The sequence below is a fragment of the Ovis canadensis genome, chromosome 1, assembly GCF_042477335.2.
Source record: "Ovis canadensis isolate MfBH-ARS-UI-01 breed Bighorn chromosome 1, ARS-UI_OviCan_v2, whole genome shotgun sequence".
NCBI classification, from domain to species: Eukaryota; Metazoa; Chordata; class Mammalia; order Artiodactyla; family Bovidae; genus Ovis; species Ovis canadensis.
The window spans coordinates 41,478,130-41,492,990 of record NC_091245.1 but is presented as its reverse complement, the minus strand read 5'-3'; the positions used below and the strand labels follow the sequence as shown (position 1 = coordinate 41,492,990).

The window sequence follows — 14,861 nt, the reverse complement described above, 5'->3', positions numbered from 1 at the left end:
TGTTCAAATGTTTGTTTTCCATATAGTCCGTAATGCTTCCATGTTAAAATCTAGTCATTCCCTGAAAACACAAATGGAATAAACAAAGTCAGGATTGTCTACTATATTAAGATTGTTCCTCATCCTGAGGCAACAGTCAGATCAATTAGAAGAAACACACCAGAAATAGACACAGAGACAGAGTCTCAGGAGAGAATCTAGTGAAATGAAGAAGAGATCCAGAGTTTTACAGTGTTTTTCAGTCAGATACTCTGAGTTCATACAGACACCAAAGACACTGAACAAGGAAGGGTCGTGGAATAAAAATCAAATTCCTTTAATGTATGGGTACCAATGGGGAAGGGATAGCTAGAGAGTTTACAGACACATACACATTGCTATATTTAAAATAGATAACCAACAAGGTCCTACTGTGTCGAGAACTCTACTCAGTATTTTATGTAACAACTTACATGAGAAAATTTGAAAAAGATACACGTACAACTGAATCACTTTGCTGTATACCTGAAGCTAACACAACACTGTTAACCAACTATACTCCAATATAAAATAAAAAGTTAACAACAACAAAAAAAACCAAGTTCTTATACTGTGAATTAAACCAAAGACCCTCACAAAGACTTAACACGTTAGGTTTCTCTGCAGTTTATTATTGAAATGCTAATGTCTAACAACTATATTGATTTCTGTACATATACATGTATCTTTTTCATTTTCATATTCATTCCTATACACATGAGTATGTCAAGAAGGATGAGCCTGGTGAGATGCCAGAGATTATGACTGTTCAATCCATGCTTGGCAGGCCTGAGAACCACCACCATGCCCAGCAGAGTTCTTCAAGTCTGTGACTCTCCACTCTTCAGCAGTCACTCCAATTGCTTCACACCTTCTGTTCAAGGTTAGGAGAGTATACATACTGCCTTAATAGTGATCGAAGATACAGAGAGGTTCTTTGCGACTCCATGGACTATACAGTCCACGGAATTCTCCAGGCCAGAATACCAGAGTGAGTAGCCTATCCCTTCTGCAGGGGATCTTCCCAACCCAGGAATTGAACCAGGGTCTCCTGCATTGCAGGTGGATTCTTTACCAAGTGAGCTATCAGGGAAGCCCAAGGACTAAACATCTGAAGGTAAATGGGTTATTACCCTCTTGAATACATGCAACTCATACACATACAAGGAGAAAGCCTGATTCTTTTTTCTTCACAGAGAATGTCTTCAGTGACCTTCCAAAAAATGTACCACAAATTTTATTTTTGACATACCCTACATTCCCAAGGGCAACAACAAAAAAAATTGCCCTTGGCATTTTCTTAAAAGATGTGATTGAGAAGATATGTGATTGTTGGCTTTTTCTCTGTAGGCATATGTTGCCCAGCGGGATGTCACACCCTTCAAAGGTCTGATTCAGAAAGAAAAATACAAAGTTGGGATAAGGTCAGAGCAAACACATACAAACACTGCACACATTCAAGTGGCTCTGACTTCTGCTAAAAAAAAAAATTCCCAGAATTACCCACAGAGAGTACCCATTAGTGCTCAGAACAAAATCAAATGGCATATACAAACGGAACATGACTGAACGATGACTCTCCTTGTAAAGGTATCTTTATCTCCAGTAAAAAGGTTTAAATTATATTCCACTTATAATTCCAAAATTTAAGATTTTTTCCCATGAAACCAAACTTTGACAGCAAATACAAAATATTTCAATACCTACACATAAAGTCATCTGGCAGACATCTGTTACAACGCGAGATAAATTAGGACTGAGCCTAAGAGCATGTTACTGTTTAAATGTACAGGTTTTGGCAGCCATGCTTAGAAATAGGGGGAAAGAAATCTATTACCTAACACACCTCCCAACAGGCCCTATCTCATGGCCAGCTTTTTTTCTTTTTAAATGAAGAATTTGTATTTGAGCTGGTTATTTGTAAGAGTTGGTTACTGTGCCTTAGTTGCTATTTCACCTTAATATCACCTAGTAAGCAGTAAACATCTTAAAGAGAAAAGCAAAAAACAAAACCAGAGTTTCATAGTAAAATTAGAAGACATATGTGACATTCCACTGGCTGAATATTTTAGAAAGTATAAAAATTATTTTTATAAAACTGCTCTCACTCATGGAACGTCTAAGAAAATTAAAGAAAGAGGGGGAAAGCCACATCTGTATACACATATTAATACAAAAAAGAGTATTTCTTATCCAACTAAAAAGCATATGGCAAAGACAAGGTGGTACTGGACTGTTTTTAGCAAGTACATGGCTGACCAAGCCACAGAGCACTCAGCAAGCCCATTCACAGCCACCCCTGGTGTTTCCTTGGCATGCATCCACACTGCTCGTTTTCCACCCACCATTTGCAGGATGCCTCTCCACTGCCATATGGACCAAGATGATGAGTCATCTGTCATCCAAAATTCTTCTCCTGACCTTTCCACATTCAATCACCTTTAGCACATTCAACCGGCACGTCCTCCGCAGAGCACATGCCCTGGAACATAAGGGGTTTCAAGCTGAACATAGAACTTAGCATTCCTGACGGTCCCCACTTTGCCAAAAGGATTTCTTCCAGAGCTTTAAAGGAAAATCACAACCAAAACCGTGACCAGATGGGTTTTCAAGGAGAAAGCTATAAACTAAATCAGTGAGGAGACTGACGTTCTTTACTAAAAGCAGGCCTATGATATAAAAGAATTTCACTTATTCATTCACTGAGAGGAAAAGTTATGGCAAAAGCAAAGCAGTGAAAACATACATAAAACATTTCACAACTGAAACTGACTTTTTAACTTCATGTAGCTGAAGATGTTTTAAACTATTTTTGAACTTAATGCTTCACATAATCACAAAAAAAAAGAAAAAAATTCCTGACCTGCACCTCATGTACAGCAAATCACAAAATCTCATACAGTACTTTCTATAACAGCAAGAATTCTTCTAAGCCCTTTACATATATTCACTTACTTCATCCTTTCTGTAATCCCTGTTTTCCATGAGGAATAAAATGCAGAAAGCTAATAAGGTACTTTGCCCAAGGTCACCAACATTGCCAGTAAATGGCAGAGCTGGGATTAAAAGCACTGGTACTGCTGGGATTAGTGGTGATTACACTAACCACCTTCCCAAAGGAGTTTAAGACACATGATCCTTTTCTAACAGTTAAGTTTACTTAAAACTACACAAGTTCATTTTATAAGGTGAGAAAACTTAATGATTAAAGAATCTAAACTAGAGAAATATAAATTACTGTTAGATGGTGGCAAAGTTCAAGTTATCGGTCATGGAAAATACCAACATAAGAAAGAAGGAGTCGGGGGTTAATTTTTGTGACTTAAATATTAAGAGTCTGGAGAAATTAACAAAACTGGAGAAGTATAGGTAAGGTACTGATAGCCAAGAAACTCCAAAAGCTAGGAAGGCAATCATAGAGAACCCCAGGTCTATAGTGCCTAACATCAGTCAACACTCCTGTCAATTTTTTTTTCCTCATCAAGGCAATCTTTCAGGAATGGTGCCTCCTGGCCACATTACTGTTGATGCTTAAATTCAGGCCTTCAACATCTCTTGGTCCAATTGTGCTAACAATCTCTTCCCCAGCTTCAGGTCACCACCTCCTCCCCTACCCCAGCATTTAATTGCTCTGCTGCTAACAGAATAGCCTTTCTGAAACACCAACAGATTTGATCATGCTATTCCCCTTAAGTCTTCAGTGAGCTTCCCAGGTGGCACTAGTGGTAAAGAACCCATCTGCCAATGCAGGAGATGCAAGAGAAGTAAGTTCAATGCCTGGATTGGGAAGATCCTTTGGAGGAGGGCATGGCAACCCACTCCAGTATTCATGCCTGGAGAATCCCATGGACAGAGGAGCCTGGTGGGCTACAGTCCATAGGATCACAAAGAGTCAGACACGACTGAAGCGACTGAGAACGCACGCACGTCTTCAGTGGTCCGTATCACCAATTTCCAGTTCCACCATCTCTGTATAGAATCAAAGTCTATCACCCCAGGATTTCCTCTGCCTCTGTCTGCAGGCACAGGAAAACACTAGGCTAAGTCACTCCTCTCTTACTTAGTTCACATTACCGCTTTGATGAAAAAATTCTCCTTCCAACCCCATTCATCAACCTGCAAGACCTCACTCTATTCATCTCTTTTACCATAAAGTAGCCAATCCCATTTTCTACCATGAGAAGAGATAATTTTCTCCTTTGGGTCCTCAGTGTACCCACATGGGTATTGATTTCATTACACTGTCGTAATTTTTTACACACCTGACTCCCCTACTGTAATATAAGTCCCCTTAATAGAGAAAGTGTCTTGTCATTTTATCAACAGCACCTAATAGTTCCTGACTCACAGTAGGAGCTTTATTCATTACTAATAAATAAACATATACTTTCCACAGACCATTATAGCCTCTCTCTTGACAGAAGTTTTCAGTTCAGTCTATTGGTTCCCTGCAGCCCCCTGCAGTTCCCAATATTTTTAATGGAAGGCATTCTAGAAAGATATGATCTACGCTATAGTCAACTTTTCAGAACACCTACACACTGAAGAATAGATGTTGAACAGTAGAGTTCACAAAGAATGGTCCATAGAACCAAACACACAGGTTCTCCATAGGGTAGGAGATGCTAGGGTTAAATAAATTCAGAAAATGTCTCATGATATCACTTTCTATGAAGAGTTAAATCACACTATCATAGTAAAGGTGCATTAAAGTCCTAAGAAGTTGGTTAATCTGGATTTACTAACTTTGAATAGGTAAGTGAACCCTACTTTGCCTCCATTTTCTCATCTATTAAATGGAAATAACAATCTCTACCTTCAGACGATCACTGTAGGGACTGAATGAGATAATAAATATCTAAAGCTCAGATCACTACTTGGCACACAGTGAGTATTCAATAAATTCAAGCAATCTTTAATATTTAAACTAACATTTACAGTCTGTTTTCTCATCAATCCACTACTAACACTACACACTTTGAGAAACACTGATACAGAATAACTACTCTACAACATATTAGTCATTTGGGAGATTCACAGCTCCAGACTTTAGGAGAAATAGGCAATCTGATAGTTAAAATGTAGGACAATTCACTCTGGCTTCTCTTTGGCTAACAAACATTAAAGTTCACATTATCACAACTTGCTGAGGCTTTGGTTCTCCAAAGTAAGACAGGAAAGAGTACACTGAGTGAACTAAAGGAAAACTACTCTGCAATGGAAAGAAGTTCCTTATATATAAATCTCACTATCCTTTCATTCCTAGAAAGCAATATATTCATCAAGTTTCTATTTTCACTGACGGGGAATCTTGCTATTTAAGAGTAAGACAAATAATCCACACAGTCCATTTTTTTTTTCAATTAATAAATCAAAAGATTTATACTGGGCTTAAAGAATCATCTACTTAAAGTAGATGATTCTTAATTCCAGCTTCCTGAAGTACAAAACTGTAGTAGTTCATGTATGAGCATCTGTATGCATTTTCCTAGGTAACATATCATAGGAACCACTGAGCTGTTTTTCTTTCAAACCATTGTTATAAAATTGAAGTATAGTTAATTTACAATGCTGTTTCAAGTATACAGTAAAGTGAATCAGTTATATATATACATAATTGAATATATATATATTATTTTTCACATTCTTTTCCATTATGCTGCTGCTGCTAAGTCGCTTCAGTTGTGTCCAACTCTGTGCGACCCCATAGGCAACAGCCCATCAGGCTCAGCCATGCCTGGGATTCTCCAGACAAGAACACTGGAGTGGGTTGCCATTTCCTTCTCCAATGCATGAAAGTGAAAAGTGAAAGTGAAGTCGCTCACTTGTGTCCGACTCTTTGCGACCCCATGGACTGCAGCCTACTAGGCTCCTCCATCCATGAGATTTTCCAGGCAAGAGTACTGGAGTGAGGTGCCATTGCCTTCTCCACTTTTCCATTATAGGTATAATATATTGAATATAGTTCCCAATGCTAAACAGTAATCTATGTTGTTTACCTATTTTATATATAGTAATATATATGCTCAGTCACCTCCAAGTCTTTGCCACCCCATGGATTATAACCCACCAGGCTCCTCTGTCCACAGAATTTTCCAACCAAGAATATTAGAGTGGGTTGCCATTTCCTTCCTACTTCAGAGGAGCTTCCTGATCCAGGGATCAACCTATGTCTCCTGCATTTGCTGCATTGGCAGGTGGGTTTTTTAACACTGAGTCACCTGGGAAGCCCATTTTATATATAATAATGTGGAAAAGTTGGCTTAAAGCTTAACATTCAGAAAACAAAGATCATGGTATCCGGTCCCATCACTCCATGGGAAATAGATGGAGAAACAGTGGAAACAGAGTCAGACTTTAATTTTTGGGGCTCCAAAATCACTGCAGATGGTGACTGCAGCCATGAAATTAAAAGACGCTTGCTCCTTGGAAGAAAAGTTATGGCCAACCTAGATAGCATATTCAAAAGCAGAGACATTACCTTGCCGACTAAGGTCCGTCTAGTCAAGGCTATGGTTTTTCTTGTGGTCATGTATGGATGTGAGAGTTGGACTGTGAAGAAGGCTGAGCGCCGAAGAATTGATGCTTTTGAACTGTGGTGTTGGAGAAGACTCTTGAGAGTCCCTTGGACTGCAAGGAGATCCAACCAGTCCATTCTGAAGGAGATCAACCCTTGGATTTCTTTGGAAGGAATGATGCTAAAGCTGAAACTCCAGGACCTTGGCCACTTCATGCGAAGAGTTGATGCATTGGAAAAGACTTTGATGCTGGGAGGGATTGGGGGCAGGAGGAGAAGGGGACGACAGAGGATGAGATGGCTGGATGGCATCACTGACTCAATGGACACGAGTCTGAGTGAACTCTGGGAGTTGGTGATGGACAGGGAGGCCTGGCGTGCTGTGATTGATGGGGTCGCAAAGAGTCGGACATGACTGAGTGACTGAAGTGAACTGAACTGAAAGTGTATATGTTAATCTTGAACTCCTACTTTATCTCCTCTCAACTGTTAGCCCCTTAGGTAACCATAAGTTTGTTTTCTATGTCTGTGGATCTATTTCTGTTTTATAAATAAGGCTGAATTTTTTAAGAGTCCATATGATATCATATGATATTTGCCTGAGTTTTTTTGAAAAATTAGGCTTATGTATTATTTAGATATTAAAAATCAAACAGTTGCAAAGGTGTATACAATGAAAGGTAAATCTCTCTCCCAACCCTAATCCTTATCCAGAGCCAACCACTGTTATTAGTTTTTTATATCCTTCCTAAGACAGATTATATATGTGTGTATAAGTACATACAGTAATAGTATACCATCCCTTCATTTTTACAGAGATAATAGTATATGATATATACTATATTGCAACTAGTTTTTTTCACTTGGCAGTTTATCTTAGAGCACTATCTATATCAATACATAGATATAGATATTTAATAGGCATACTAAAATTTAAAGCAACCCTATGATAAGATACTTGGCTTCCCAGGTGGCACTAGTGGTAAAGAATCCGCCTGCCAATACAGGAGATACAAGAGACTTGGGTTCAATCCCTGGGTCAGAAAGATCCCATGGAGAAGGAAATGGCAACCTACTCCAGTATTCTTGCCTGAGAAATCCCATACAAAGGAGCCTGGTGGGCTACAGTCCATGGGGCTGCAGAGCTGGATGTGCTCTGACTGAGGGACTGAGCACAAGATAAATATTTAGGTTGTTACCAGTGTCTTGTAACAAAGGTCAAAGCAATTGCTTTGTCAATAGTCATGTATGGATGTGACAGTTGGACCATAAAAAAGGCTGAGCACAGTAGAATTGATGCTTTTGAACTGTGCTGTGCTGGAGAAGACTCTTGGAGAGTCCCTTGGACAGCAAGATCAAAACACTTAATCTTAAAGGAAATCAACCCTTTATATTCATTGGAAGGACTGATGCTGAAGCTCCAATACTTTTGGTCACCTGATCGAAGAGCTGGCTCATTAGAAAAGACCCTGATGTTGGGAAAGATTGAAGGCAGGAGGAGAAGGGGATGACGAAGGACGAGATGGTTGGATGGCATCACGAACTCAATGGACATGAGTTTGCGCAAACTCTGGGAGATGGTGAAGGACCAGGAAGCCTGGTGTGCTACAGTCCATGGGGTTACAAAGAGTAGAGGGACTGAACAACAACTAGTGTCTTGCAAAGACTGCTGAAAATAAACATCCTTGAATATATATTTTTAGGCAAGAAATGAAGCAGGGAATTGCTAAAGACTACTAAATTGCCCTCCAAAGGTTACCCATTTTATTCTCAAGAATACTTATTTCTTACACCCTCAATAATAAAATATTTTCAGATTTTCTCTCTTTTTTAAACCTGACAGGTAAAAAATGATAACAGATGCTTTTAACTTATGTGGCTTATTTTGAATGAAAGAAACTCTGATTTAAGATGAGTCATACTTATGATGACCTAGTCATGGAAACAAAAAGCACCATCAAAACTGGAACAATACTGGGAATTCAATTAAGGCTTGCTTCAAGTTGATGGCTTTAGGGATGGTAGTATGCAGACAAAGGAATTAAAAGGCTTCACCCACATGGGTTTTTTAATTATGTTGCCAAATTGGAATCTGTCTAAAGAAATGACTGGGGAAAAAACGCACTTTGCAATCTGTAAGAAATTATGGAAGTGTTCAAGGAACCATGACCCACTACTAGCAGAAACCCGGTGGACCCCCAGGTTCAACTCACCATCGAGTAGCCAGTGCTCGCCGCGCCTGTTCTCCAGCTCCAGCAGCATGAGGCGTGTGATCACATGATCGGGAACCAAAAGGCCTTTCTCTATGTATTGCTTTGCCATATCACCAACTTCTATTAAAAAGACAGGAAAAAGAGACACTCAAAAAAACTTCTGGGGGAAAGAAAAATGCTTACCAACTCTCTCCTGACAGTTTTGCTTTTTTTTCCATTCCTGCCTGATGTCCTGGGGGGAAAGGTTTTTAAAGAGTTATATTTTTAAAATTGGCTTCAATAATGGCGACCCTGTCTCCCAGTTGTCTGCCAAAGAATTAGAAGAGCATCTCTTGAAGATACACACAGACAGAAATAAAAATGAAAGGAAATATAAATTAGGCAAAGGGAAAATCAGAGTAGGAAATAAAGCTGGAGTCTAGAAGGAGAGTGGCACACAGTAAAGGCCAGGAGAGGAGTAAAGTCCAGTCTGGTTGCTAGCAGTGAGCCACACTCTGGACCCAAGCCTCCCACCAGTTTCCGGTAACAAGGAAAAAGGATTGACCTCACAGTGCACGGTACAGGGAAGACTAAAGGAAGCTGAGAGACTCAACCATTCCTCAGAAACCTCAAAAATTTCCACTACTCTTCTAGAAAAAGGGCTGGATGATACAAATAACAATGGGTTTCTTTCTTTTCATGAGCCTCAGTTGAGCAGATGGCACCTTGCTGACGCAGTTGTAGAAGCAACTCAAGTATTTTTAGTGGAATGCCAAGTTCGTGAAAAGACGTGAATTTCAATTTTTTTTTCAAAGAAAAAAATGTTCCTATCATAATTTAAAATAACAATTTGTTATACATGGAAATTGTCAGTTGGGTTCAAGAGAACATCTGTTAAATTTCTAGGAACTGATTTTTTTTTAATCCAGATGAAGTCCTCAGCTCTCTAGCAATCTGATCATGAACCATTAAAAACACATTCTTGACAGGCCAATTAAGTTCTTATAAAAACACAGAGCAGAATTATATTACTGGCCGAAAAAAGGTTAAAAACCATTTGCCCCCACCTTCTGCTTGAATTTAATAAGGTAGAGACCTTCCTTTCACAGACTGAATCTATACTCCCAACTTCACCTTCCACACTGAAACATGGGCTGTGAAGAGTTCCCTATCACTCAATGACTACCACTGGGCAAAAAGGATATGGATTCAGAAATGCACTGCAAGAAAAAGAACATATGCGTGGCTAAGTATGAATGTGAACAAAACACATTCATTCAATAAGGATTTATTGACCGCATACTACTTAACAGGTAATATTCTACAAATGTAGCACTGACTGAAAGTTGTAGCTTACCAATATTTAAGCAGTATGACTTTACCTGAGAGCAACAATAAGACTCTTTAACTGGGAATACAAACTAGGAGGTGCTATGCTTTAAACATTTTATTTGTGTTATTTCATTGATTCTTCATAAGATCCTCACCTTTAGATAGGAGGTAAAACTTGTATGTTTTTTTAGGACAGCTTTATTGAGATACAAGTCGCACATCATAACATTACAAGTCATACACCGTAACATTCACCATTTTAAAGTGTGCAATTGAGTGGCTTTTACTACCTTCTCCATGTTGTGCAAGCATCACCACTACCTAATTTCAGAACATTTCTATTACCCCAGGAAGAAACCCCATACCTACTAGCGGTCACTCTCCCATCCCCTCCTCCCCCTAGGTACTGGCAACTACTAATCGACTTTTGGTCTGTATAGTTTGACTATACTGCACATTTCACATAAATGGAAGTGTACACGATGTAGTTTTTTTGTGTCTGGTTCCTTTACTTAGCATGTTTTCAAGGATCATCCATGTTGTACCATTATCAGTACTTCATTTTCAAGGCTGAATATTATAAATCTATTGTGTGGGCGTAGCGCATGTTGTTTATACATACATCAGTTATCAGGCACTGGGGTTGTTCTCACTTTGGGGCTATTTTGAATAATGCTGCAATATACACTCATGTACAAGTTTCTGTGTGAATTTATGCTTTCAGTTTTCTTGGGTAATACCTGTAAGAAACATGTGTACATCTGAAAAATCACGGTCAGACAGAACACTCAGACGAACTGAGAAGCTTACTCTGTGATGGTCAGGCCAGCCCCCGAGTCCTGTTCTCAGTCTCATCCACCAAACTTCAAGGTACATGCAAACAACAAATATACATCTTCCGAGGTGAGAGACCAAGATATGACCTGGTTTGAAACATCCCATGAGGAAACGGTTAATGAGGAGGAATGGTCTTGTACAGAAAAGAGAAGACCCAGAGGACATGATAACAACTGACCCATAACCTGATTCTGGACAGATGGAAAAGGCATTATCTTACTTAATCCCCCAGGGCTTAGAATTAGTACTAGTGGGAATTGCAAATGGACAGGAAAAGTTGCTTGAGGAAATATTCGAATGGAGACTCAGAGAAGGGATATTACAGAGGGATTTTGCAAACTGGATTGGGCTTAATTCACGTTTCAGGTCCCTACAGATGGAGAGCTATGGTACTGTGGTGCATCTGAATTCAGTAATTTAGTGGACAGTGTCCAAAATGATACCTCTAAGACCTCTGAGTATCTCCTAAATGGCTCAAAATGTACCTCCGCTGACACCTCCAACTTACCCTGTCCAAAATCACATTACCCTCCCACTCTGTTCTTGTCTTGGATGCTTCCTGCCTCATCGGTAACAGAGTCCTCCCCTATCAACAGATTCCTTGGATTCAATTATCCAAAGTCAATCATGGTCTGAAAAATATTAAATGGAAAATTCCAGAAATAAGCAACTGATAAGTTTTAAATTGGGCACCGTTCTGAGCAGCACAATGACCTCTCTTGCCATTCTGCTCCATCCTGCCTGGGACGTAAATCATCCCTTCATCTATAGTATCCCACCTGTTAGTCACTTAGTAGCTACCTTGGTACCTACTGTTGTGCAGTGACTTTATTTTACATAATAATAACCCAAAGTGCAAGAACAGTGATGCCGGCCATTCAGATGTGCCAAAGAGAAACCATAAACAGTGCTTCTTTTAAGTAAAAAGATAAAAGTTCAACTTAGGAGCAAAGAAAAATACAGTTAAGGCTGCTAAGATATATGGTAAGAGCAAACCTATCCATGAAGTTGTAAAGAAGAAAAAGGAAATTCACTCCCCAGTTTTGCTGCTGCACCTCAGACTTCAGAAGTAATGAACACAGTGCATAAGGGCACAGTTAAGATGAAAAAAGCACTAAATCTGAGAGGTCACATTCACCTAACTAGAGTATGTTGTTATAATTGTTCTATCTTATTCAGTTCAGTTCAGTTGCTCAATCATGTCCCACTCTTTACGATCCCATGGACTGCAGCACACCAGGCCTCCCTGTCCATCACCAATTCCCGGAGCTTGCTCAAACTCATGTCCATTGAGTCGGTGATGCCATCCAATCATCCATGTCGTCCCCTTCTCTTCTTGCCTTCAATCTTTGCCAACATCAGGGTCTTTTCTAACAAGTCAGTTCTTCACATTAGGTGGCCAAAGTATTAGAGCTGTAGTTTCTGCATCAGTGCTTCCAACGAATATTCAGGACTGATTTCCTGGTTTGATATCTTATTATTAGTTATTGCTATTAATCTCCTATGATGCCTAATTTATTAATTACCATTACTTTATCAAAATTACTTTATCCTAGGTATGTATGTATAGGGAAAAAACATAGTATATATAGCTTTCAGTACTCTGGTTTCAGGCATCAACTGGGGATCCTGGAATGCATTCCCCACAGACAGGGGGGCACTACTGTACTCTCCTCAGATATCATCTAAGATTAAGCACCAACTGTCTTGATTTTCTTGATTTCTCTTGTTGTTGTGGGTTTTAAAAAATATTTATTTATTTGGCTTTGCCAAATAGTGGGATCTAGTTCCTTGACCCAGAGAAGGAAATGGCACCCAACTCCAGTACTCTTGCCTGGAAAATCCCATGGATGGAGGAGCCTGGTAGGCTGCAGTCCATGGGGTCGCTAAGAGTCGGACATGACTGAGCAACTTCACTTTCACTTTTCACTTTCATGCATTGGAGAAGGAAATAGCAACCCACTCCAGTGTTCTTGCCTGGAGAATCCCAGGGACAGGGGAGCCTGGTGGGCTGCCGTTTATGGGGTCGCACGGAGTCAGACACGACTGATGTGACTAACAGCAGCAGCAGTTCCCTGACTAGGGCTCGAACCTGGGCTCCCTGCATTGGGAGTGTGCAGTCAGTCGCTGGACTACCAAGGAAGTTCCTCTCCCATTCTCTACACCTAGCTGAACACGAAAATCTTAACATTATACTTCCACGTGTCTCTCATATCCAGGACAACTGATCAAAACATAGCACAACACTAGCTGCTGAACAAACTAGAACAAGTTGCAGTCCTGCAGAACAGGCTGTGCCACTGTGAAGCACACACTGAAGGCCCTGGACTGCTCTGGTAGTTAATAAGAGCTCATGGCTTATCAGAAAGTGGAGATAAAGGGAAGGAAGCAGTGAGACAAATTCCAAAGCCTAAGAAATCTTTATATAGTGAAGAGGAGAGAACTGATTAAGGATCCCATAGCTGAGATCAAAGCGAGTCCTTTACCCATACCAATCCTTGACTGGCTACAAAACAAGAGTGCGTTTGGGTTCTTGCCCATATGAGTCAATCTAAAGAATACTTCCCTGGTGGCTCAGACAGTAAAGCATCTGTCTACAGTGTGAGAGACCTGGGTTCAATCCCTGGGTTGGGAAGATTCCCTGGAGAAGGAAATGGCAACCCACTCCAGTACTCTTGCCTTGAAAATCCCACAGATGGAGGAGCTTGGTTCAGGCTACTATCCATGGGGTCACAAAGAGTCGGGCATGACTGAGCGACTTCACTTCACTAAGCAGCCAATTCTCAATTCTTTGCTTACTTGACTTTTCAGCAGCATGTGACATGACTCCTGTGCATAAATACAGAGTGACCCCTTTAAAGCCCATTATGCCCCTCCTATGACTTCCCATATCATTGAGAGTATAAGCCAAGTCCTCCCCTTGGTCTCCAAGTTCTCTGACCCCATCTCCCACTTCTCTCCTCACTACCCATCTGCAATTTCCTGAAGATCACAAGCATGTGTCCACTGCAGGACCTCTGCATTTGTTCTTCCCTCTGTCAGGAAGACTCCTTCCCCCAGAATTTCAAAAGGTCAAGTCCTCTCAGCATTCAGGTCTCCGAGTATCACCTCAGATATGTCTCCCACCCTACCCAAATGGCACAAGCACAAACATAAAAGTCCCAAACCCCCTCTACTCCCTTATCCTCCTGTGCATTCTTTCCCAAAACTACATAGGCTTTACACATTATATACTGATGTATCGGTGAATTCACTTTCTGCTCCCCCCCAGACTAGAATATAATTAGCTCATTGGAGAAACTAATAATACTTTGCTCACTGCCATATCCTGAGTGTTTACAATGTGGTCTGGCATGCATAGATACTCCATTAAAATTTGTTGCATGAATGAATGAATACGTTGAAGATTATAGAGTCTTTTCCCCAGGCAAGAATCAATCTGATCTGCCTTACAGTTATTATAGAACCATTACTCCAATGTCAAATATAGCCCAACCTTGCCAGGTATGAACTTTTTCAAGGGAGATATGAGACAAAGTGGGATCAGTACTAACTAGGAGAGATGACCACGTAGGGTTTCACAGCTCAGTCTCATTTCCTCAGCTTTTCAAACTATGAATAGAGAAGAGCCACGTACAGGAGGGAAAATGAGAAGGAAATACTAGGAGCCAAGGTTGCAGAGGCATGGGGCTGCTTGGCATACCTGGAGGAACTTCAGTTAGTAACATCTGAAAATATGCACATCATTGGACAGAGAGCACTAGACAGGCCAGAAAAGGAGCATGGGCTTTGAAGGATTAAAGGAAACAGGTAGCTTCAGAAATGGCATTCTCATAGCTAAAAGCAATAACCAAGGGCCCAGGACAAAATGAAAACATGGAGCCTCCTGGTTCAACAAAATTACAAGATGGTGATAGCAGGGCATGGCACTAAGCGCAGGGCCTTTTGTCACGTGACACAAGTCA

At 40.3% G+C, this 14,861-nt stretch overlaps 1 protein-coding gene across 2 annotated transcripts in view; it reads right to left on the bottom strand.

The window, feature by feature from the left end:
• The window catches only part of AK4 (adenylate kinase 4), a 92,014-nt gene that overhangs the window by 25,702 nt on the left and 51,451 nt on the right, over positions 1-14,861 (bottom strand). For both annotated transcript variants that reach the window (XM_069593972.1, XM_069593982.1), the window contains exon 3: positions 8,749-8,868. In XM_069593972.1, the coding sequence (XP_069450073.1) occupies positions 8,749-8,868 (120 nt within the window). The remainder of the gene's footprint in view (positions 1-8,748; positions 8,869-14,861) is intronic.